The 24,750-nt window shown below is 41.6% G+C and overlaps 1 protein-coding gene and 1 long non-coding RNA gene across 3 annotated transcripts; one reads left to right on the plus strand and one right to left on the minus strand.

Annotated features, from left to right (window-relative positions):
- Positions 1 to 216: 216 nt before the first annotated feature.
- On the minus strand, positions 217 to 589 carry LOC148359383 (uncharacterized). Its single transcript, XR_015851414.1, has 2 exons — positions 460 to 589; positions 217 to 429 (listed from the first exon to the last, which is right to left on the minus strand). It is a non-coding gene; the product is annotated as an uncharacterized LOC148359383 (long non-coding RNA).
- A 13,891-nt stretch (positions 590 to 14,480) lies between these two features.
- On the plus strand, positions 14,481 to 24,601 carry LOC148359384 (zinc finger protein ubi-d4-like). 2 transcript variants are annotated; one of them, XM_088344607.1, is made up of 11 exons: positions 14,481 to 14,569; positions 15,198 to 15,358; positions 15,443 to 15,550; positions 15,649 to 15,845; positions 16,019 to 16,111; positions 18,029 to 18,116; positions 18,568 to 18,702; positions 19,631 to 19,762; positions 19,835 to 19,947; positions 20,813 to 20,894; positions 22,704 to 24,601. In XM_088344607.1, exons 1-11 carry the CDS (start codon positions 14,538 to 14,540, stop codon positions 22,787 to 22,789), a joined length of 1,227 nt encoding a protein of 408 aa, XP_088200733.1. In that variant the 5' UTR covers positions 14,481 to 14,537; the 3' UTR covers positions 22,790 to 24,601. The 2 variants fall into 2 exon arrangements, with proteins under 2 accessions (XP_088200733.1, XP_088200734.1); XM_088344608.1 differs by having other exon boundaries at positions 15,652 to 15,845.
- Positions 24,602 to 24,750: the final 149 nt, after the last annotated feature.

The following is a 24,750-nucleotide window of genomic DNA, read 5'->3' on the forward strand; positions in this document are numbered from 1 at the left end:
TAGCTCCCACGCCGCCGGCTCCCAGTCTCACACGAGCAAACCAAAATAAGAGAGGAAAAAAACTTCTCTTACCTCGACTGCTCATCCGAGACGGACCACTTTTCCTGTGCCAATACCACGTTTTAGGGCGCCAATAATGTTGTAGAGAAAACGTAGGTTATGATCTGAGAGAAACCTTCTCTTGTGTGGATAAGGAAAATGGACAAAAGCCAGCGACATGGAAGGGAGATGACTTTATTGATGCGTCAATGAAGGTCTCGGAAAAGCTCCAGGCAGAACATCGCTTTTTGTACACCCCAAAAGGCGGTCCGATATCACGTATTACTTAAAGGAATTTTGTTTTTCTCGTTCAAGCCATCTCTTTGTATCCTTATTAGGAGACAAGGAGATGGCTTCTCCAAACAGTCTGACGTCAGTGTATACAGAGACCTTCGTTCCTTGCCCAGTGTATACAGAGACCTTCGTTCCTTGCCCAGTGTATACAGAGACTCGCACTCTATCTTCAAGCAAACTCAACTGTCTGCCAAGAACTTCCCGAACTGAGTTTTTTACTGACGTCAGTGTATGCACAAATGCAAGTCTATTTACCACAGCCATTCTTAAATTTAATCGCACCCACGAATGTGACGCTCTAGATTAGGGGTCGGGAACCTTTTTTACTCAAAGAGCCATAAAAGCAAAATATAGTAATTTTATTTTGGGAAAGAGCCACACTATATATTATGAGACCAATTTACTAAATTGCTAAACCCGCGTCCCAGACAAAAGCTTAGTCTTCAGCAAATTCATTTTTGATGATTTGTTAAAAATTATGAAAAGAGAATAATAATCCCGTGTCCCCAAATCAACAAACATGCCACTTTAAACTTGTCTCTTTCTTGCAATTACTCAAGATCGGTTAAACTCATTTTGACCCTTTTTTTCATACAAATTGGTTTCAAAACCAGATGCAAGCAGTTATTTTGTAAAAACGTCACAACATTCTGCAAACAGGGAGCCTGATGTGCTTACCTTTGGCGCAGACGGCGTAGGGCGAGAGATGGGAGGGAGTGCTTGCACTTTTTGCATAGCTACACCCATCCCTCCCACTCACCACTCAAAAAGAGAGACCGCTGCCAACAGAAGAGAGTCCATCAATGACATCACAGCAGCCCTTATTGCCGAAATACCGAAAATGGATACGTAATTGGGAGTGAGTTGCTTCAATGCGATGGGTATGATGCGACTAGTCTTTCCGCGTTCAGAGGAGAGAGTAAGCCATATTCGGTCTTATTCTAATGTATCTTACAAAGACAAAGAGTGAACAGTGACTACTAACATTTGTTCATTACATTTTTCTGTTTCTGTTTCTTTTTCTGTACCAGTGGACACTGCGACGGCTCTAATCAAGATTGACAGGATTAAAAATCTGATGATGAGAGGAGCGGCAATGAAGCCTATATTCCTGGCTATGGATGAGAAAGTGACTGTCAGGATCCTCTGGTGGTATTCTTGACAGGCCAAGCTTCCAGAGATCTAAAATTAGGAGTTGTCAGTGTTGAGAGTAACAAATTACAAAGGAACAGGTTCCTGGAAAGCAATTATTTTTCTCTGTAATGAGTACTGTAACGCGTTGTTGATAAAAATTTGTAACTCAACTACATGGTGCGTTACTCTGGTACTTTTTTAACGAAGATCATGATTCATAATGTTTTCTATTCTTTGACAGTTCCTCCTTCGCTCAAAAAGTTACATAAAATCCTTAAACCGCCAGAAACACAATGCTAAAGACAGCAAATAAGAAGGATAGGTGTGTTTATATTTACCTAGAAAATAAAACTAGCACAGAGTATGAGAACACATAATTTCTCCCTACTAATATTCAGATATTCTCCCTACCAAAAAATACAACATATTTCCATCTATAAAATAAAATGCTGACATCCATGGGTCAGTTTATATTTGGTTGTGTGTCACCAGGAGTGATTGGTAGGCTGTGCGCGAGGGGGGGGGGGGGGGGGGGGGATTGGCTTATACAGGAACACTGAAATCAATGGGGCAAAAATGAGCCCAGAATTTACAGTAAAAGTGCTCAAATTTGATCCTTTTATTTGTAAATCATTTTCGCAAGTACACTGTGTCTGTAGAAAATCAAACAAAATGTCTCGGACATTACTCATAAAGGAGAATAAAATCTTGTGGTTTGAAGACACAATGGATAAGGAGTGCCTCGGCTGTGATAGTTTACGAGCTCTAAAGATTGCACAAGAGATAAGAAGGGTTTAACGCTTCTACAGGTTGGTGTACATTTTTATTGTATTTCTTTTATCAATCCATCAATTTTCCCCATCACCTATCTTCAGTAGGGTAGCAAGGGGTGCTGGAGCCCATGCCAGCCATCTTCGGGCAGTGGGCAGGGGACACCCTGAACTGGTCGCCACTTAGACGCAGTATTTAATATGTAGCAATCTTTAAGCAGTGTTATGTGTGAGTAAATACAGTGAATAAAATTAGTATTTGAAAACCTTACTGTTTTGCTATTTCTCCCACTTAGAAAGCATGAAAGAGTCTGAAATTTTCATCGTAGGTACATGTCCACTGTGAGAGAGATAAACTAAAAACAAAAATCTAGAAATCACATTGCATGATTTTTTTACTGATTTATTTGTGTGATACAGCTGCAAATAAGTATTTGAACACCTGAGAAAATGAACGTTAATATTTGGTACAGTATCCCTTTTTTTTTTGCTATTACAGAGGTCAAACGTTTCCTGTAGTCTTTCACCAGCACACATTGCAGCTTGGCCCAATCCTCCACATAGATTTTCCGGGCTGTCGCAGAGAAACTCGCTGAGTTTGAGCTCCCTCCAAAGATTTTCGATTGAGTTCAGGTCTGGAGACTCGCTGGGTCATGCGAGAACCTTGAAATGCTTCTTACAGAGCCACACGTTGGTTTTCCTGGCTGTGTGCTTCGGGTCGTTGTCTTGTTGGAAGATCCAGGCACGTCCCATCTTCAATGAATGCTCTGACTGAGAGAAGGAGGTTGTTCTACAATGACACAATACACGGCCCCAGTCATCCTGCAGAAAAACACCCCCAAAGCATGATGCTACCACCCATTTGCTTCAGAGAAGCGATTGTGTTCTTCAGATTACCGGTATACTCTTCATTATTCTTCCTCCAAACACACTTAGTGGAATCATGACCAAAAAGTTCGGTTTTGGTCTCATCTGACCACAACACGTTCTCCCATGACTCCTCAGGATCATCCAAATGCTCATATTAGTTTGTGTTAGCTTTGAAATATGATTTATTTGTTTTATAATTTCTCTTTCTGTGGTACAGTTCTGTTTTCTTGTTTTGATTTTCAATATTTCTTCCTTGCAAGCTAGGAAGAAATGGAGGTTAAAAAAGGTTAGGCACTTAAAAACTTCGGCTTCAGCCTGCTCCCTTTGGGCACGAGTTAATGTATTATTGTATTGTACAGTTTGTCACGGTCGCCATGGCTACCAGTCTGCCGCGCCCCCGAACTCAGCTGCAGCAGATCAGCTGATTGCTGGTCTGCTATTTAAGGCTGGATTTTGGGTTTGGCGGGCGCTGGCTCATTACACAATCCCAGGTCTGTTATGCCTTGTCCTGTTTTAGGTTTAAACATTTTCCGTCTGTTATGCCTTGTCCTGTTGAGTTCGTGCCGGAGGAACTCTGTATTGTTCTGTTTTGGTCCCGCAGTATTGGGCGACTTTTATTTTGTTAAATAAAACTTATGATCGTCAACGCATATGAGTTCTCCCTTCCTGCCTCCTGCCTCCGTTCTGGTCCGGTCACTCCTTCCAGTTCCACCACGCCTCGTGACACAGTTGTTGTTTTTTTGTTTTTGTTTTTTAGGAAAATCGTTTGTTGTTTATTTTGGATAATTAGTCATTGATGTATAGGGCAGCACGGCGGCGCAGTGGTTAGCGCTTGTGCGGCACAGTTCATGTCATGGGAACCTGTCGTGGGTTCAAATCCAGCTCCAGACTTCCTGTGCGGAGTTTGTATGTTCTCCCCGTGCTTGCGTGGGTTTCCTCCGGGCACTCCGGTTTCCTCCCACATTCCAAAGACATGCATTTCAGGTGAATTGGCCGGTCCAAATTGTCCCTAGGTGTGATTGAGCGAATGAGTTGTCTGTCCCTGTGTGCCCTGCGATTGGCTGGCAACCAGTTCAGGGTGTCCCCTGCCCACTGCCCAGAGATGGCTGGGATGGGCTCCAGCCCCCCCGCGACCCTAATGAGGATAAGCGGTACAGCTAATGAGATGAGATGAGATGAGTCGTTGATGTTGTATTTTGTGCTGTGGCTAAATAAAAAGCCACAAACAAACGCCAGTTATTCTCATTTTGTTATTGATTTAACATTTTGCCACCATTTTCCAATATTCACTAAAATAACCACAGTATGTTAAAAATGTATATGTCTCAATTTCATTGATGTTTTAAACCTTTGTATGACAATAAGCATCTATTTTTGTCAATGTCTTTGTAGCAACATGTTGGTCATTGTTGTATGTTCATTATATTACTCTTTTTTTATACTGTTTATTGAGTGTTTTAAGAACAATGGCGGGAAAACGGCTTGACCAATATTTTCAAAAGTTTTGAATCCACTACAGTATTAATGCATGCAAAGTGGTTAAACATTGTACACACCCTCTTTAAATAACATTTTCTATTACCGGTATCAAAAAAGTTGATCATTTTAACTATGGTTTATTTTTTATCGTTCATTTTACTCACACTGTCAGCTTCTTTTGAATATCCAAACAGGCAAAATACTTATAATTGCCAAAGGAAGAAACAATTCCAGTCAATATTATTGGATAACCTTCGATGAAGGGGGAATAAAAGGTAGGAACAGCCCATTTGGAGATCTGAAATACAATTAGTCTTCATCTATCCCGGTTTTAAATATCCACTTTGTGAAACATAAATATCTCGGTTTACCAGTTGAACTGTTTAAGCTTGACCTGTACAAACTTTAGTTACTCTGTGTTGACAGATAGGGAAACATTTGCCTTTTTAGCAGAACATGGTTGTGTAAACCTTTTTCGTTTGAATGAAGTGTTGCTGTGGCCTTTAACAGCATTCTTCTTTTTTGCCAGGAGATGTCGCTATAACCCAAGCTTCAATAATTAGTTAATGAATGAATTATTTACAAACCCACGAAAAAATAAAAGAAATGCAATAGAATAAAAACCGTTCCAAAAAAATTAAGATGAAATACTCAATCAACTTTTTCATCCCTATCCTTTGGCATTTCCGAAGATGGACTTGCTCCCTCTTATCTTTCAGATCTGATTTGCCCCTATGTCCCGGTCCGAAGCCTACGATCTGAGAGTGCCGGTGTTGTGCCCAAATCCGACTCCTGTGCAGATTCCTCCCCCCCTCGCGTGAACGCGCATTCTCCTGCGCTTCCAACAAAAGCGAGTCGGATTTGGGCACAACACCGGTCTTCTTGTGATCCCAAGAGCAAAGAAGTGTTCTGCTGGTTCGAGAGCGTTCTCCATCCGGGCACCGGTGCTGTGGAATGCTCTTCCCCCTGAGATCCGATCTGCAACCTCAGTGGAAATGATTAAATCTAAGCTTAAAACTCACTTCTATTCTATAGCATATGAATAACCTAATCATCTGTGAAGCCCTTTGAGACTCTTCGTGATTTAGGGCTATACAAATAAAAAATGACTTGACTTGACTATTTTGTTCAATTAAGTCACAAAAAATAACAGCGAAACAAATGCCATTCTTAATGCTTAATATTTTCCCAATTTTGATGTTGACATCCACATTTTTCTTGAATCCCATCAAGGAAGGCACATCCATATTTTCACTTTCTAAACTGACTCACATCTGTATTATATGTTGGTCGTCACTAAATAAACCACTTAAATTATATATGAAAGTCTAACTTACACTTTTCCTGAATGTTGTTTGTAAAGCTATGTATAGTGTTTTAAATGCAAAACGTATATACATTTTGAATGGCAATATTCTATAGAGGGCTCCGCGCTTTGTGCTAAAAATAGTAACACGGCTTCGTGCCGCCATCTTGGAAGTCTGTCGATTACAAGCGGTGATAGCGAGAGGAGCAAATATTTACTCAGTTTGTCTATTTATTTACTCAACTAGCTTCATTTGTGTACGGATTTTGTCCATCAACACTATGGAAAACTACGTGGAGAGTTTAAACAAGCAAGCACGCGAGCGGTACGCTGCGAAGTTGCATTTTATTGGAAAATTAGATCCCTACAAAATTAAAAACAAGGACTGGAAGTCTGATCCCGATTTGTTGCCGTGTGTGACTTACATCGAACTTGTTAACTATCTTATTTTCCACCCAAGTCCCTTTCGTGAACTGGAGAATTTTCAAAATTACAAAAGTATGGAAGCCTACGACAGATTTGTGTCTGGTTGGGTTCGGGATGTGTCTGTGCACACAAGCGAAGGTGATGAAAACAAGATTGTGAAAGGGAAAGTTCTACATTCTCAGAGTTTGTCTCAGCCAAGTTTACAACCATGGATCATTGTTGACAAGTCATCATCGATTTTGTGTGCCCATTGCAACTGTGTTGCAGGTTTAGGAAAATGTTGTTCTCATGTTGCTTCCCTTTTGTTCTATGTTTAACTGTAACCGCGGTGTACGTGTCCCACCAAAGATCCACATTCACGCTGGACTGGATGATGAGGTTTTTTATTATTACAGTTCTGCAAATGGATGAGTCACAACATTAGCTTTTTCTGCTGGGTCAGATCTCTTTGATCTCTTTGTAGTACTCTGGTAGAACTGACAACAAACCCCACCTCCTGGTCACATGTTAGAAGCCAAAACCAAACCCCACCCCATACCAGCAGATGGCACTGTTGGACTCAGCATTGCAGGACATTTACCAAAAACTATACACATATTTTAGCAGGAATTTCAATAAAATAATAGTTATTATCACACCCGTTACATACACCCCCCTGAAATTCTGCTAAAAATGGGAGTGCTACACTAAACAGAAAAAAAATCACATGCCAAAAAGGCAAATACTGATGAAAAAGAGGACCCGAAAACTGGTACAGTATTACAAGGAACAAACTGAAGTGCATGTCAGTTCTAAAACTCTCCCAAAAAGGAGTGTGAAAAGAAAGGAGGCGATCAAACTCCTAACTAAGCACAGACTCAAAGATGCCTGTTACATCTCTAAAATATCAAACATTGTTCCTGTAGTTGTAAGTGCTCACATAGGCACAATTCTTGTTTCTTACTCAAGCTTTGTTACTTAAACTGAAAGTGTATCTCTACTGAACTTAAATTAGGAACTAGCAGATATTGCAGACAGAGGATTGTCACCTACCAACTGGTCATTCATCTGACAAATTAGACGACTAGGAGGCCTGATGGACTGGCGGACCCTAAGACCATAACGGTCAGGTTGAGCACAATTAACCTGAGCTTGAAGGTCTGGGACAGTCAAGTCTAAACAGTCAGTATCAGGGGAGTCTGCGTCCGGATGGTTAGTGTTCAATGGGGTCTCGTCTGGGAGACCCATACCCAAAGGGATCATGATGGGCTTTCCGTATTGTCACTTGAAGTATGGTCAACATCTTGTTCGGGGATGTGCTGACTTCCTCGACTGGATGTATCAGCTGTGAGAGAGTCGGACTGGGCATCAGATGTGCTGTCTAGTGAGTTATCCTCCACCGCTGGGTGAACTTGCTCTTCACCTGCCTGTATCACCCAGTTCACTGTACGGACATCACTGTCTTCAACCGCGTCAGGTAAATCAGGGCATACATCACTTCCATGCATAGCAGCGTCACACCCTGAGTTTTCAGATTCGCTGGCCAGATCATCCCCACAGGGCAAGAAGGTAACAGAGAGCAGCACATTCCTGTGAACTACCTTCTCTTTGCCCGTCAGACAATCCTTGACTCTATAGACATTGAGATCAGGCTTGACTGATATGACTTCATACGGGGTCGACTCCCACTTGTCTGCAACTTTGCGTTTCCCCGGGACACCTCTGTTGGCGATCAACACCCGGTCTCCCACGACGAGAGGTGATCCTTTGGCCCTACGGTTGTACAGCTTGGCATGACGAGTCTGTTCTCTGAGAGTATTCCTCTGTACAATCTGAGCAGCTTCATGTAGATCTTTCTTCAGATGGCGTACAAAGTCAGAGTAGCTGACAACAGCATCATTGGTATTAGCATGTTGAAACATGACATCGACAGGGAGACGAGGGATCCTACCAAACACTAGGTAAAACGGTGCAAACCCTGTTGTCTCATGCTCTGTGCAGTTATAGCAGAATGTGAGCTGCTGCAGCATTTGTGGCCACTTTGCTTTGGGCTGAGGGGGAAGGGTTCTGATCATATCTCCCAATGTTCGGTTGAATCGTTCTGCGATACCATTTCCCATGGGGTGGTACGGAGTCGTATGGGATTTCTGCACCCCTGCCATCTCTAGAAGCTCTTTGATCAGTTTGCTCTCAAAATTAGCTCCCTGATCAGAGTGGATACGCCGTGGGAAACCATAACAAGGAAGAAATCCTGCCACAGACGGCGAGCAACTTGTTTGGCGGTTTGATTTCTGCAAGGGAAGGTGTGCGCCATCTTGGAGAAATGATCAGTTACGACCAGGACATCTACAGACTTGTTCTCTTGCTCAGCAGTCCAAAAGTCTATACAGACCAACTCCATAGGCTCAGAGGTGACTATGTTCTTGAGTGGTGCACGGTTGTGTGGTTCCGGTGTTTTTGCTACTACACAGCGCTGACAGGATTTGACATAATTCACAACATCACGTTCCATGCCATTCCAGAAGAATCGTTGCCTCACCAGAGACAAAGTACGGTTCTGGCCTTGGTGACCTGCTGAGTCATGTAAACCTTGAAGGACTTTCTGTTTCAATGAATCAGGCACCACAAACTGGAAGATTTTCTTGGCCATGTGAGGATCTTTCCTTATTTTGTAGAGCATGCCATTCTGTATGGTGAGTCTGCTCCAATGTTTCAGTAGTTTCATCACACTAGGCGACTCGACAGCTCTCTCACGCCTGGTAGGTCTCTTGTGTCTATGCACAAAGTACATGGTTCTGCTTATTGTGTTGTCCTGTTCTTGTAAACCAACAAGCTGACTCTGTGGGAGTGCCGTTGACTGATCTCCCTTCTGCAGAAGATTGAAGTTGGCATCTGTTCCCATCACTTGACCCACGCCACCAGTGGACTGAGCACTGAAGACAGCAGCAACTTCTTCTGATGTCACAGAACCATTGGAGCCTGATGGAATTGCCCTTTTTACTGACTCGTCTGATGTGCCAGCACTCTCGTCTAGAACAACGTGACAATTGTTGGATACTCTGAACACCTCTTGCACAGTACTGTTGTTCACCCCGTTGACTTGGTCCAAGAGCGAAGTATAGGGCTCGGTAACAAGGCGATGACCCACACATGACCGTACAAATGGCTCACGGCTCAGAGCGTCGGCTACGATGTTCTTTGGGCCGGGAATGTACTTCAGGTCAAAATTGTATGCAGCAAGCTTCGCTACCCACCGCTGTTCACACGCATCAAGTCTTGGTTTGGTCAAAATGTATGTCAGTGGGTTATTGTCGGTCCACGTGGTAAAGTGTCTTCCTTTCAACCAATGGCTGAATTTATCACATACCGCCCATTTCAAGGCAAGAAATTCGAGCCTGTGTGCAGGGTAGTTGAGCTGGAAGCGAGAGAGCGTCTTACTTGCAAAGGCGACTGGTCTGGCTACTTTTCCACCAGGTGGCAGCTGTGACAGGACTGCTCCAATCCCATCAAAGGATGCGTCGACAGCCAGAATAAACGGCGCATCAAAATCTGGGTGGGCCAGAGTGACACCTGTCACAAGGTCGTGCTTCAGTGTTTCAAAGGCGTTCTGGCATGCATCGGACCAATCTGCAGGTGTCAGCTTCACTTGACCTTTCTTGCGGGCTCTCTTGCGCTTATGCTTGTCACCAGATTCAGATGTGAGCCTGAACAGAGGTTTTGCCTTCGCAGAACATGCTTCAATGAAGCTTTGGAAATACATCACCATGCCTAGAAAAGATCTGATTTTACTAGGGCATGGCGTCTTGCCATCCGACTCCATTAGATCAGCGACTTGTACGTAATTTATCGCTCTCACCTTCTCGGGGTCAGTCCGAATTCCATCCTCACTGATGACATGCCCAAGAAATTTCACAGTCCGTCTGAGGAAAAAACACTTTTTGGGTGCGAGCTTGAGGTTGTGTTCCTTGAGGCGAGTAAACACCATCTGCAGGCGTTGGAGTGCAACTTCCTCTGTGGGGGCAAACACCATCAGATCGTCGAGGTAACATAATAGGCTCATGAAATTCTGATCACCAAATATCGACATCATCATCCTCATAAATGTTGCTGGGCTGTTGCAAAGTCCCTGAGGGAGCCGGTTGTACTCGTGAAGCCCGAATGGTGAGGAGAATGCCGTGTACTTTTTGTCGTCAGGGTGCAAGGGGACATTGTAGTAGCCTGACGTCAGATCCATTGTGGAGAAAAAGGCATTTCCCCCAAGTGCGGCCAAAGCATCAGCTTGATGCGGTAGTGGGTAGGCATCCTTTATGGTTCTTGCATTAAGCCTTCTGAAATCAGTACATACCCTTAGTTCTCCATTCCGCTTCCATATGAGAACAAGCGCAGATGCATAGTCGCTAGTCGACTTCTGAATAATTCCTTTCTCTTCCATCTCGTTCAGAGTCGTCCTCAGTTTTTCATACTGACTTGGTGGTATACGTCTGTAGGGTAGACGGAACGGCTTATCATCAACAAGGTGGATACGATGTACAAACTCTTTGGTCTCTCCACAGTCCATCTTATGGCGAGAAAAGATTGACTCGAATTGTTCGATGATATGAAGGAGCTTGTCTTTACACTGCAGCGAAACCTCACATGACTTCAGGTCAATGTCTTGCAGTCCCAGAGCTTCCAATGTACGCATCATGTCCTCTTCTGACCTGGGTCGGACCTCTTTGCTCTGTACACTCTGCACGTTGCACTTGACCTCCTCTGCATTGGGCAGGTCTTCCGTTGCGATACAAGGAGACACATCTGCAATTTTTCTGTTTCTCCTCAGCACCACAACTCTGTCCGTGGGATTAAAGACTTTAACAGGCACCCATCCATCTCCCCAGAGTGGAGTAACAACTCTTCCGACAAGGACTTGTCTGGGCCCAGCCTTTGATTGGGTTGGCTCAACGACCACTGTGCTGCCCGCAGACGTCCCGGCCAACTTAGGTAACTTGCCCCAAATAACGTACTCGGTCCGTGGATTCAGCGTCACGCAACTCTTGATTTTTACTGTCCCTACCTTGTCTGGAATGCAATCACCTCTCCATCTCTCTGTGTTGGAAAGCATTGACAGGAATTGACTGTGGTTATCGGACAGACCGTTGTCAGGAGTGGAAACTAATCTCCAATAGCCATCAGTACTTTTCAATTGAGTCAAAATATATTTGATGGCATTGCTGCCAAGGATCATCTGTTCTGTCTGGCCTGGCACCACCATTACTGGTATTATCATTTGGCACCCGTAAACTGTGACGTGAATGTCGTACATATCTCTGGGAGAAACTTGGTGTCCACCGCAGCCTACAATGACATAATCATCGGCCGTGTAACTCATCATATCAGGGAATTGCTGCAGGAGGGACTTAGCCGTGTCCTCACTTACTGTACAAGCCATCGACCCACTGTCCAACAGCGCTCTGAAAGTGGGGCCTTCTTGCACAAGTACAGGTGTGTAAAACAGTTCGTCAGTCTCCGCTATTCTCTGAAACCCCTGAAAGATCAGCTTCTTCGATGGAGGTATCTTGTTGCTATACATCTCATAAATTGATTTATTATCTTGCATGTCAGGCTTCACATTAGTGGTGGGAGGTATACTCAGTTGATCTGCACTGTTCTCCCCTAAGCGCAGATCAGTTAGTTTCCCTGAGGCAGCGGGACAACTTTCGTCACTGGACAATCACGTCGAGAATGCCCTGGGGCATGGCAGTGAAAGCAAAGGTTTTTGTCTCGGCAATGAGAGAGAGCACTGTGTTCGACTTCATTGCAAATGATACATGGCTTGGCAGTGAAACCATTGATTCTGGCTCCAGGTCGCCTGGTTGGAGCTCCCCCTCTCTCTTGAAACTGGTTCGAGGTAACATGTATCAGAACTTTCTCCAACATACTAATAACGTCCGTTAGAGAGACATACTGTGGGCTCGAAGTCTGAGGTGGCTCGTGCACGAGGGTTGGACCATGGTTCACCTCAGCTTTGTGTACTGCAATTTCCGCTCTATTCGCAGGTTGTTGTAGGGAATCTGCTTTGTAGCTCTTCTCAGCGTGGTATTCATTCAGCACCTCTAGTACCTCACATGCTGACCACTTTTCGATGGTTTTTGATCTGTAAGTGAGTGCCAGTTCCTTGCATGGGCAGTTCCTAATAAACATGCGAGTAACCTCTATTTCAGGGTTGTCAAATGTTTTGCCCTGCTCACTCAAGCACTCAGAGGCAAGGTCAGCTGCTCTGTTTAGTCTCAGCCAGTAGTCATAGGGGTCTTCCTGGTCTTTGGGCAAAGTTGAATAAAAGTCAGCTAAAGGGACAGCAGAGTACTTGGTACAGCTAAAGTATTTCCTGAGAAGACTATAAATCATGTCAGGGCGGGTATAGACGTCTATATTACTGTTTCTAATGCCAAACCTAACTATATCTTTAGCTTTTCCTCTCAAATGTATAAGGATTTCCTCTGCTTGCTCTTCAAGTCTCACATTACTCCTTTTAATAAATGTCCTCATTAGATCTTCCCACTCATGAATTGTTATTGAGTCTGAGCCATCCCCAATAAATGACGGCGGTTCCTTAACCTTTCTCTGCGTAACCACCTGACTCAATCTGTTTGCTACATCTTGTGTGGCAGCAGCGTTAGGAGCTACTATATTATGTGACTGAATATTTGAGAATATGCTATCAGCCAATGTATGTCCTATCTCCTGAATAATATTTTTCATCTGATCGGCTACACCCTCAGAAATGTCACTCGTGCTCTGATTAAACATGTTTCGAATATGTAAATGAGTCAAAATCACAAAATAAATCAGTAGCCTGAGTAACACGTCACTGTATGGCAATTTTAAATACTGTGAGCTGATGGCTTCATGAAACGATGTGGCAGGTAGGACAGTCCTCGGTTCGGAGAGTTTGAATGAAGTCACGGGTCACGGCACCAATGTAACCGCGGTGTACGTGTCCCACCAAAGATCCACATTCACGCTGGACTGGATGATGAGGTTTTTTATTATTACAGTTCTGCAAATGGATGAGTCACAACATTAGCTTTTTCTGCTGGGTCAGATCTCTTTGATCTCTTTGTAGTACTCTGGTAGAACTGACAACAAACCCCACCTCCTGGTCACATGTTAGAAGCCAAAACCAAACCCCACCCCATACCAGCAGATGGCACTGTTGGACTCAGCATTGCAGGACATTTACCAAAAACTATACACATATTTTAGCAGGAATTTCAATAAAATAATAGTTATTATCACACCCGTTACATAACAACCCGGGAAAGGAGACGCTTCTCCGAACGGCGCACCGGTGGCTAAGTTAGCTTAGCTTTCGGGGGCTTTAAATCCTCTATTGACGCGAGTTGACTGAGGAAAGGAGACTCTCTTTCCCTGAAACCGTGTTGAATTTCTCCACCAAAATAGTGTACGAATGAGAAACGGAGTTTTGTTCGTTTTTTAAATGTCGTTTTCGGCGAAATACCTCACATATCTGTTATAAAAGTAGTTTGGGGTCGTCGAGCTGTTGTCATGAAGTACACATGTCCCATAACCTTTTTAAAATTTATTTCTACATCATAAATAATTCAATTTACCTGTCAGAAAGTGGTCAGAACAAACACGAACACAGTCAAGCTTTGGCAAATTCGACCGGTTGATAGCTGCCAGCCACATTCGTCTTCGCCGTTCACTTTTCTCCTGAGCTTCAATCCCCTGATCGTAAACACACTTCGGAAGTCTAAAGAAGCCCTTCCCACCCTTTTCCCCTCGGCTACAACAGCCAACAATAACGCACGTATTCGGCATTACAATGTAGAATCTAACTGGTTCGCTGAACAATAACAATGAAGTGAAAAGCTTTGTGGACTTCCAAAATGGGCGCCAGCAATGCATTGTGGGTAATCTTAGGACCTTGAAGCACTCTATACAAGAAGTAAATATAGCGGAATGTTACACACAGTATTAGAAAATTCTATTTTGGCCTTTTTTATTGTAAGTAAAGAACAAAACTTTTGTCGCTGCATCCGATCAAAACCCATTATGATTATTTTCGAAATACTTAACATAAATTTAAGTGTGGTGTTTGAGTGACATCAATATAAAATCATGTTTTGTTTTAATCAAATGATCTTTTTTTACAAACGAGTCCTCTGCCGCAGTGGTTATGTGTGGCTCTCAGCGGTGCGCATGCGCAGTATAACAAAACGTAACTGCACCAACGAAACATGGCGGCGGCCGTCGACAGTGTTGTGAAAGTGTAAGTTAGACTTCATTTTTGTGTGTGTGTGAAAAGAGAAAGACAGAAAGCTGTTCTGTGGATAACGTATCTCGAGGGGAACAATGTTAGTATTTAACGTCTGGAATATACAGAGACCTATTGGAATCCCCCAACAAGCGCATCAAGAGTATAACGTTATCTTTGTGCTAAGGATAGCTTTTTAGCCGTGGCCAAGATACCGAAGAACCCAACACAACTACGCACTGTTACTTATTTTACTTGTCCACATTTGTATTTTTTTTTTCTTGAATAATGGAGGCTGTCTGTTCGCTGATAAAACTATTCATTGATGTTCTCTTTGTTGTGACGAGAGGCATGCTAACAATCAACCTTTTGTTTCGTCGTCGCTACTCGCAATGTAATGTGGATGCAAATTCCAGCTGTGAGTTTTAGGGCAGTGTGTGTTTTTGAATTTTTTGTTTACATTGATCAATAATGCACGATTTGGGGGTTCAATGAGAGCTGTCTCCACTATTTTGGTCACTCGGGTAGTTTACAGAACGGTCATGTACCCCAAATTACCCCAAATTATTATTAGAAGCAATAAAAATACGAATTATATCTCTAAAAGGGCGCTGCTGAGTTTTCTTTTCCTTTTGTATTGCAGGCTGGGTGAGCAGTATTACAAAGATGCCATGGAACAGTGTCACAGTTACAACGCCAGACTGTGTGCGGAGCGCAGCATCCTCATGCCCTTTCTGGATTCCCAGACCGGTGTGGCTCAGTCCAACTGTTACATTTGGATGGAAAAGAGACACCGGAGCGCAGGTATTCAGAAAAGTCTGTTACACCTCTTTTTGAAAATGCAGTGATACACTACCCAAACGTAACTTTCTGCATTATGTTGGTCAGGTGCTGCTCCGGGTCAACTTTACACATATCCAGCTCGTCGTTGGAGGAAAAAACGACGTTCTCATCCCCCTGAGGACCCTCGATTGGCTTTCCCTCCTATTAAAACAGGTGTTTAGGCTCAAAGATTGTCACCCTTAACTGAATTAATCATCAGATGTGCTGTTGTCAGGCCTTGTGCTGACTCACCTGCGCTAATGCAATTGTAGCAGACTTGGATCTCGGTCTGAAGCGTGACACCCTGGGGGCGGTAGATGGGAGCAGTCTGGAGGCTCTGTTAAAAGGCGAGCCCCTCGATAGGAGGAGCGGCCTGACTGACATCCGCGGTTCTGAAGAGGACCCAGCCACAGTGGAACCACCTGCCAGCGCTGCGACAACTCACACATCCTCTGGACGTGTTCGCAAGGTTTGGTTGTAGTTCTGTTGATGTTCAGTATTGATGCTTTGTACACTCGTTTTTCGTCCATTTTACCACATTAAAAATAAAATAGATGATTGCGTATGAAGCATTTTAATTTAATTTTGAAATTGCTCCATTGGTGAAAAATGGAGCTCAACCATGTGTTATTTGCATTGCAGCGAGTCCTTGACCATGATGACTATTTAGACGACCTAGACGATGAAGACTTTGAGGATGAGACACCCAAGAGAAAAAGCAAAAGCAAAGCAAAGGTGGGACTAAAATCCTTAATATCTGGACAAAACCTGAAATGTGTATTTTCCGAGTTGTAAAAAAAAAAGAAGGTTGCTAATTTAAAATGATATATATTACTTTCATTCATAAGCAAAAATATGTGACTATTTTAAAAATGAGCATTTTTGAAATACCCGTAGGTCAGAAAATCTGTATTTTACCCAATATGAGCCTTGCATAAAGGTATCTGACATAAATATCAATCATCTTGCTGCTACGGATAGCCAAAAAACACGTAAATACTGGGCTCAAAGTAAGAATTAAAATTGGTGCGGTTTGGGAATTTTGAGTCACCGTAGTTTGTATTCTTATTGGGCTTCTTAGCACCCGTTTTCGATTGCGCTACCACAATACAGCGACATCTATTGGTCAAATATTACTAAGTACCCTTTTAAGGCAAGGTCATGTGTATCAAGATACATTCTATTTTGTCATTGCCATGGAATTCTTTTTTGTTTGAAATAAGCAGAAAATAAAATGATTTCTTGTGGGATTAAATAAGAAGACAACTTTCAAAATATATAACAACCTTACAATAAACGAGAAATTTATTTAGAATCACATAAAAAATACTATTTTAAATCAATGCAATTTAAAATCATATCTGCTGTACTTTTTTCCCGTGTTACAGTGTTCTCGTTTGCCCGCGTACCTGCGTCCTAGATGCGTAATTTTTGCTGGGGACACATAGTGTCAAATAAATGTGCGTCCCCGGGATGCAACTTTTCTATTTATTACCCGATTACTTTTATTTTTAACAAAGATTTGCCGCACTCCAAACTTTTCGTCAGGCAGATCCGCCATTGTTGTTTTGGTCTCGCGGTTCGAGTTTTCGTCTGCACGCCGATCTCGGCAAACGAGATTTCGTTGCTTCGAGATTACGTCATTGTTGTGGTGCTTGTCGTCGAGGGAAGGTGAAAATCAACACAAAGTTGGTAATTTCTTCAGTGTCAGTAATAAATCGAAACATAATGCCGAAAGTGATAACAATGGCAATAATTTCGGCACGAAAAAACGTCGGAGAAATTCTTTTCGGAAGATCGCTAGGAAAACACGAGAGGCTAGGAAAACACGTGTGTTGAAGCGAACGACTCTACGAAAGAAAATAAACAAGATAATACTCCTAAGGAAGATAAGGACTTTTCTGCCAAAATGGACTTATTTTTATTCATGGTTACGCTATGAGGAGGATGATAATGGATTGGACCTTGAGAAGGTATTACAACTGTGGCGTGACAGCAAACCACAAAGAATATGTGAACTGCTTTGTATTACCAATTAACTGTGATGATTAAAACTGAATGAAAATATAGATTAATATAATTATTTCAGCACTATTATTTTGTATAATGCACAATATTGTTGTGAACTGAAAAATCTTGAAGTGATAACTGATTTAAATTACTAATAAACTTTGATGATTAAAACTGAATTAATATATAGATATATATTTGTCGCCAATTTACAATTTCAACCTCGATAACACTAAATTTTGGGGACCCATACTCTGTTGGGACCCATAGACTTTTGAGCATGCGAGTCCCCGGGACCCATCACTTTTCATAGGTAAAATGAACACTGGTGTTATGATAGTTTAAGCAGGAATTAAGTGTTCAAAAAAATAAAAGGCTACTTAATGCTTCCTCTTGTGACCACATTCAGTAAACTAGCACAGGATCACCCCAAGGGTTCTTGCGGTTGCATGCAAATGTATTGAATGGTATTTGACGATCTTTTGATGTATTACTCATGCAGTCACATTTCATGTTTTAAATTAAGGAATAACCTCATACAGCTGTAAAACAGACAACTATTTGCACAATATATGTTTGAGCTTAAAATTTTACCAAAAAAACCTGAAACGTCCTCTTTACTTTTTTTTTTTTTTAATTTAGACACGCAGTGACAAAAATGGCAAGAAGAAAAGCGAAGCAGCTGCTGCTGCAGCTCAGGAGGAAAGAGACAAACCTTACGCCTGCGACAGTGAGTACATCCGTTTTGGTCTTTTCTCGCCTGCACTTGTAATGCTTGTTAGCAAGGGGGAGGTATTCTGATTTTTTTCCCTACTGAAGAATCACTACTTACTTACTTCTTGCTTAGCATGGAACCTGGAAAGAATTGTTTTAGAACTTGGGGTGACTTTTAATTGTGACTTGCTTGAATGTTTTATCTCTCTTTTTAACCTAAAAAGAAGTTGTTGTTTTAAAAAAAAATCTAATGTAAATTGGGTTGTACAATTGGTAGCCCCCTTCATCTTTCCTGTCTGAGTTTGTTCCTTTTTTGGCATCTCCAAAAAAGTCATGGCATTGTGAATAGACAATAAAAAGCACATTTTCCTGGCTCCTTCTAAGAGCACTTCCCTTTTTTTTCAATTCATAAAGGTTATTCAATCACCACTATAACCCCTTTGTATTATCGTGTGTGTATATGTTAGTCTGTGGGAAACGCTACAAGAACCGCCCAGGCCTGAGCTACCACTATACACACTCCCACCTGGCGGAGGAGGAGGGCGAGGACCGAGAAGAGATCGAGGCACCACCCACTCCTCGCCAGCCTGAGGAGCAGAAGAGTGAGTCACTCTCGTCATTGAGAGAAAGGAAACAGGGGCGTGGGCTTGCATGCTACGTAGCATGTGTGTGCTTGCAAGAAGAAAACCACTTCCTCAAATGTTTTCGTCCACCCCTCGTGTTTTTTGTTTTGTTTTTTCTTTTTTTCTTTCAATGTTAACGTCAAAGCTTGGAAAAGACCCACCCTTCGGTCCTGATGGAAACAACTGTCAACGGATAATTTTTTGTTTATTCAGCATTTTTCAATTCAACAGATGTTTTTTTAATGCACGTAAATGTGTTTATAATTTCATCTTGTTACTGATTTTTTTTTGTCATGATATGACAAAATGCTTATTTTTGATTTTCTCATCTTGTCAAGATTTTTTTATGCTTTTTATGAAAGTTTTTACTCCTTACAACAGTGGTCCCCAACCAACATGCCGCAAACCGCTACTGGGTCGTGAATCATTTGGTACTCGTCAGCAAAGCAAAAAAAAAGTTGCCTTATTTTCTGCTTATACCTCATTTATTCTTGTAACACACATTTTTAAAAACCAAAACAATAACTAATAGTTTGGGTGGAGAATATACATGCGGTTTTATGGTTGTATAGTACCGTATTTTAGCAATGATTGATCAGTCCAAAAATATCGCTGATCACATTCTCACAACAGTGGACGCAACAAGAATCGAACCTGGATCTCAGTGGTGAGAGAGCCAAATTCTAACCATTAGACCACTAGGGATTCAGAGGATATGGGAATGACGTTTTATCACACTACTTTTACTCACGGTGCCACGTTGTTGATGTTATAATGGGACTGTCCGTGGTATAGAAAATGTTGGGGACCACTGCTTTACAAGATAGATTTGAGCTAAAAAAAAAATCTAGTAATAAACAAAAGATCCTTCGAAAATCAGTCTAATTGTGTTTATCATCCTATGTAGCAACAAAAAAGGGTCCAAACGGTCTTGCGCTGCCTAATGATTACTGTGACTTCTGCCTGGGAGACTCGACCATGAACCAGAAGACGGGCCAATCAGAGGAACTTGTCTCCTGTTCGGACTGCGGACGTTCGGGTGAGTCTTGGGTGTTTTTCTTCTTCCCCCGCATATGCCGTTCCACACTCGTTTTGACGGTGGTGTCTGCAGGCCACCCCACATGTCTGCAGTTCACGCCTGTAATGATGGCCGCCGTGAAGACTTACCGCTGGCAGTGCATCGAATGCAAGTGCTGCAACGTTTGCGGCACGTCAGAGAATGATGTGAGTTTTAACGTGCTACTTGCTTGAGAATAGCAGCCTTTGAAAAGCTCAAATGGAAAGTAATTGGAAACAATGTCTCTTGGCATTCTTTTTGAAGTATTGACTTTTTTGAGGGGGTGCAGGGGGCTTTTTAGTAGCAAGTGACTGCATGATTACCATTATCCAATATATATATATATATATATATATATACACATATATATATTTGCAATATATTGATTATATATTTAACTTTAATTAGCAGAAGTGTTTTTTTGCATGGCATATGATAAATGTCTCGACAATCGAATGAATACATGATTTAAAAATGGCTAGTAAAGACAAATGTAGCCAGCTATTTGATTATTTTTTTCTTTTTAATCATTGTATTTTTACCATTTTCAATTGGCTGGGCAGGTTAAAAAGTCCGATATGAGGCCCACGGACCTTGGTTTGCCCACCACTGGTTTATAGTATCAATAGTAATATCAGCTATCTTCCATCATCCAACAAAACAAATTAGATGATTATTCTGTAGTTGTTCATTTCATTCCAATTTTTCCCGAGTATTTGGAAGTTCTATCAGTGACTAGTCAAGAGATAGTTAGTTGGTCTAAAAAAATAAATAAATAAATAAAATATTTAAAACATACCTAAGTTTAGGTGTTATTTTGCTTGATAAAAAATGTATTTCACGTTGCCCTATATTTTAAATAGTATTTCTTTCATCCAGCATGTTGTCATATGTTTTCAGGGTTTTCTGCCATGACTGATTAAGGTCTTTCCCTACTGTTTGTCTCACATGAGGACCGAATACATCCATCAAAAAGAATACACTGGATTGTTTTTTTATTTTATTTTTTTTGGATGCATTTTTTCTTTGCAGGACCAGCTGCTCTTCTGCGATGACTGTGATCGAGGCTACCACATGTACTGCCTTAGCCCGCCTATGACAGAACCACCCGAGGGTAAGACATCACCCAACCTATTTAAATATCAAAGCGTTTGAAATGGCACCCTCTTAAGATGAGGTTGTAATTGTTCGAAAATGTGAACAATGGTGGCCAAATCTATGGAAACATTTCAAACCATATTAGTAAATCTATCATCTATATCAGTGATCTCCAACCTTTGCTGTGACACGGACCAGTTATTGTCTGACGATATATTCACGGCCTGGCCCACCGGCAGCGTTAAATATGTTTGTACTTTTTATGAAACAATGACAGCAATAATACTATACCATTAACATCAATAATAATAATAATATTGATAACAGAATAATAATGAGCGGAAATCCACTCTGATCAATCATGTGCAACATTTGGGTGTCCTCATAATGTCACACCAAATTCTCATGAATTCATTTTCCAAACCGCTTATCCTCACTATGTTTGTAAGGGTGCTGGATCTTATCTTAGCCATGTTTTTGGAATGTGGCTGTAAAACCTATGTGCACAAGGAGAACATGCAAAGTCCAAACAAGGAGGCTGGTAGCTGGAAGTGAGCCCAGGACTTCCAGTTTGCGGGAAACGCTATAATAGCGTTTAACACACAATGCCACATTGATCCGCATGCCAAGTACCAAAATTCCGGACAACTGAGCCGCATCCTCAAATTTAGGAACAAAATTGTGTCCTAGTAGAAGCCGCACTAGATTTTAAGTAGCTTTAAAATAAGCTAATTGACATCCTGTTCTTATATTTAAAGCCCGGCACGCACCGGGCACCAACCGCGTGGGGAATTTGGTGCTGCCTTCTTTGGCAGCTGAACACTAACAGAGCCATGCCCCCACACTTCTGGGCTGTTTTTCAGTTGTGCTCCGAGTTGTTGACCTCATGTGTCTTAAGATCATGTGACCATTTCCGAAAGGAAACGTGAATAAGGGCTGCGTCACGTAAAATATGAGCCATATATTTCTTGAAGATAGCACAGAAGAAATGATACTGGGGAGAATAGTGCCAGATTGCAAAACATACGTAAAAGGTTGTCTTTTGTGTGGTCATTGGTTGTTGCCACGGTATTGGACCAGATTGCATTTGCCTGTCATCAATTCTCAAGACTTGAAGGAAACTCCAGGGACCCGACAATAACTGATGATACAGAAGGGAAGCATTTTTTTTAAATATCAGCATTTGAACCTTGTATAGAAATACTTAAGAGCAAGTTTAAAAGCGAAATGACTGCCTTTTCTTACCAATTTGGACACAAATGTTCAGAAGATAAGGCTTCATTTTGCCAAAGTAAATATTTTCAACTTACTCAAAAGTGTTTTTTAGACATGTTAGAAATGCTGTGTTTTACTGTTCTTTTGTACATTCCCCAAAAATGATTCATTTGAGTAATGTTTGCGTGTGAGACATAAACTAGGCAGGGGGCATTTTACGCAGGAAGACATTTTTTATTTGTATTTTAAACTGCCTTTTAACATGACATGTATTCTTTGGGTGTTGGATTTGATCAAATAAATTCCCCCCAAAAATGCGACTTATGCTTCAGGTGCGACATGTTTTTTTCCTTCTTAATCACGTATTTTTTAGTTGGTGCAACTTAAACTCTGGAGAGACTTGTAGTCCACAAAGTACAATATATCTGAGATTGAAATTGACAGAACAAAACTCATTCATTCCCGTTCTTGGCTAGACATCAAGCCACCATTTTGAGTTGGCTAACAGTGAAAGGGGTAAATCAAGTTTTACGAGAAAACCCAGACATAATTTTTCTGAAGTAAAGTTCGAAATGTGGTAACGCATCGTCCCATTTGTGTTTTGCTACAGGGAGCTGGAGCTGCCACCTGTGTCTGGCTCTGCTCAAGGATAAAGCCTCCATTTACCAGCAGAACCAGAACCCTGCGTCCGACTGACGTGGAACCCATCGTTCTGTTACCTCGCCCTCAGCCACGTGACCACCATCAGAACGCTGCTTCAGCCTCGCCGCAAGGACGACTCCAAAACAGACCTCAGATAAGTTCAACTGTGCCCGTATGAAGCGCTAACCTTCGGGCGTAGCGCTTTTAATCTGTTTGTGCATCACGCGCAGACTCAATCGCGTATGCGATAACCAGAGCAGCAGCAGCGGTCTCCACGGATGCCAAAGGGGTAGCTTTTTGCACTGTGCAGTCTTTGTTTTCGTGCCAGATGATATATTTTTCTTGCTGAATGCACAACACAAAAAGTATGTTGCTGGAGAATTATTAAAATTATTACCGTATTTTCCTCACTATAAGGGGCGCCGCAATATAGAGTGTTCCCCCCAAAAAATAGTAGTCTTGTCATATATTTTTCATATATAAGGCGCATGAAATTGACTACAGTAAGACCTACCGTGTTTATTCATGTATAGCTGTTATTGATCAGTTGATAAGGGTCACTGATAAAAATCGCAAAACATTATTTGCAATGGGAATCGACCCAAGTCATGGCGGTCAGGGCGCCAACACTTCCCCGCTAGACCACAGGAAGACATACAAAAAGCCATTGGAACTTTTCATATCACACTATTTTACTCAGTGTCACACTGATTTGCATAGTGCATTTTGTTCTGTATTCTGACAAGTTAAACAGTCTCTCCGCTTCTTCACCTGTGTGTCAATAACGTTGCAGTTTAGTGTGTATACGTGCATAAAAAAAGTTCTATGTTGGAAGACTTTTTCTTTTTCTGTCTTTTGCAACGTTAATGACACCCTGGTGAAAAGTGGATACCGTTTATCCTATCAAAATGTAGAAGAAAATGCACTATGCAAATCAGTGTTCCTGTCATCATGAGTGCCAATAGTGTGATAATGAGATATGCTTTAATGCCTTTTCATCAACATCTGAACAACTAGTAGTCCAGTCGTGAAGTGTCGACACTGTCACCACTACAACTATACAAAGTATGACAAAGATGATTAGCAATTGATAAGTAATTGCTTGAATAAAGTAGTATACCATAAAACCCAGTGTATTAACGCACAGGTTTTACTGTATTTTGCGATATATAATGTGCCACAGTTTATAAGTCACACTGTCAAATTACTGTCTAATTTGGGATTTTTGGGTGCGCCTTTTAGTCCTGAAAATACAGTATTATATTGTTCTGGGTAATAGTGGACTTATGAGTCTCTTTTTAAGTGTTTTCCCATTGATTTTTCTTAAAACCAGCGCCTTGTAGTTAAATTGTTTGGATTGCAACATTTAACCAAACGTTATGTTACGATGCAGATAAGGCTGGAAACGAGGAACAGCGTTTTTTTTTTTAATTGGTGTTTATTCCCCAAAAAGTGTTCAGTCTTAAAAAGCCTTTCAAAACTTGATATCACTGCTTGTGGTCGGCTCACTATAAAAACTGTTATCGCAGCCACATGTATTTCAGAGATGTAGAGACCACTTTTGCACTGCACTCACCTTTTTTTGGGGTGGGGGTACTGTTGTTTTACAATTATTTCATTGATAATGGGAGAATTTTTCTAGTGGTTCTGTCTTTGTTAAAGTATGTGGTGAACACTTAAACATTCTACGTACTGTGTTGCCTTGTTTGTACTTCTGTTCGGATTTATTCTTTTGGATATGTCGGGCCTCCATTCTGCTTATTTGTAAGATGATGTACTTTGTCGTACCATTTTTTTATTTTTACATTCGTTCGGCGACAGTGCCGACCAGCCTGACAGAAATAAAGCGTGTATTTCTTTGTTGAATTTGGATTTTTTTGGATACTCACATCACAGTTGTGTTGTCAGTTTTAATTATACATAACGTGCATTTCTTAAAGGTTTCACTACTTCAGCGTTGCATCGTGCATTGTTCTATGTATCTGCATTCTGATAGACTTAACAAACATTGTTCT

This window comes from Urocampus carinirostris, chromosome 9 (genome assembly GCF_059441175.1).
Source record: "Urocampus carinirostris isolate Australia breed hairy pipefish chromosome 9, RoL_Ucar_1.0, whole genome shotgun sequence".
NCBI classification, from domain to species: Eukaryota; Metazoa; Chordata; class Actinopteri; order Syngnathiformes; family Syngnathidae; genus Urocampus; species Urocampus carinirostris.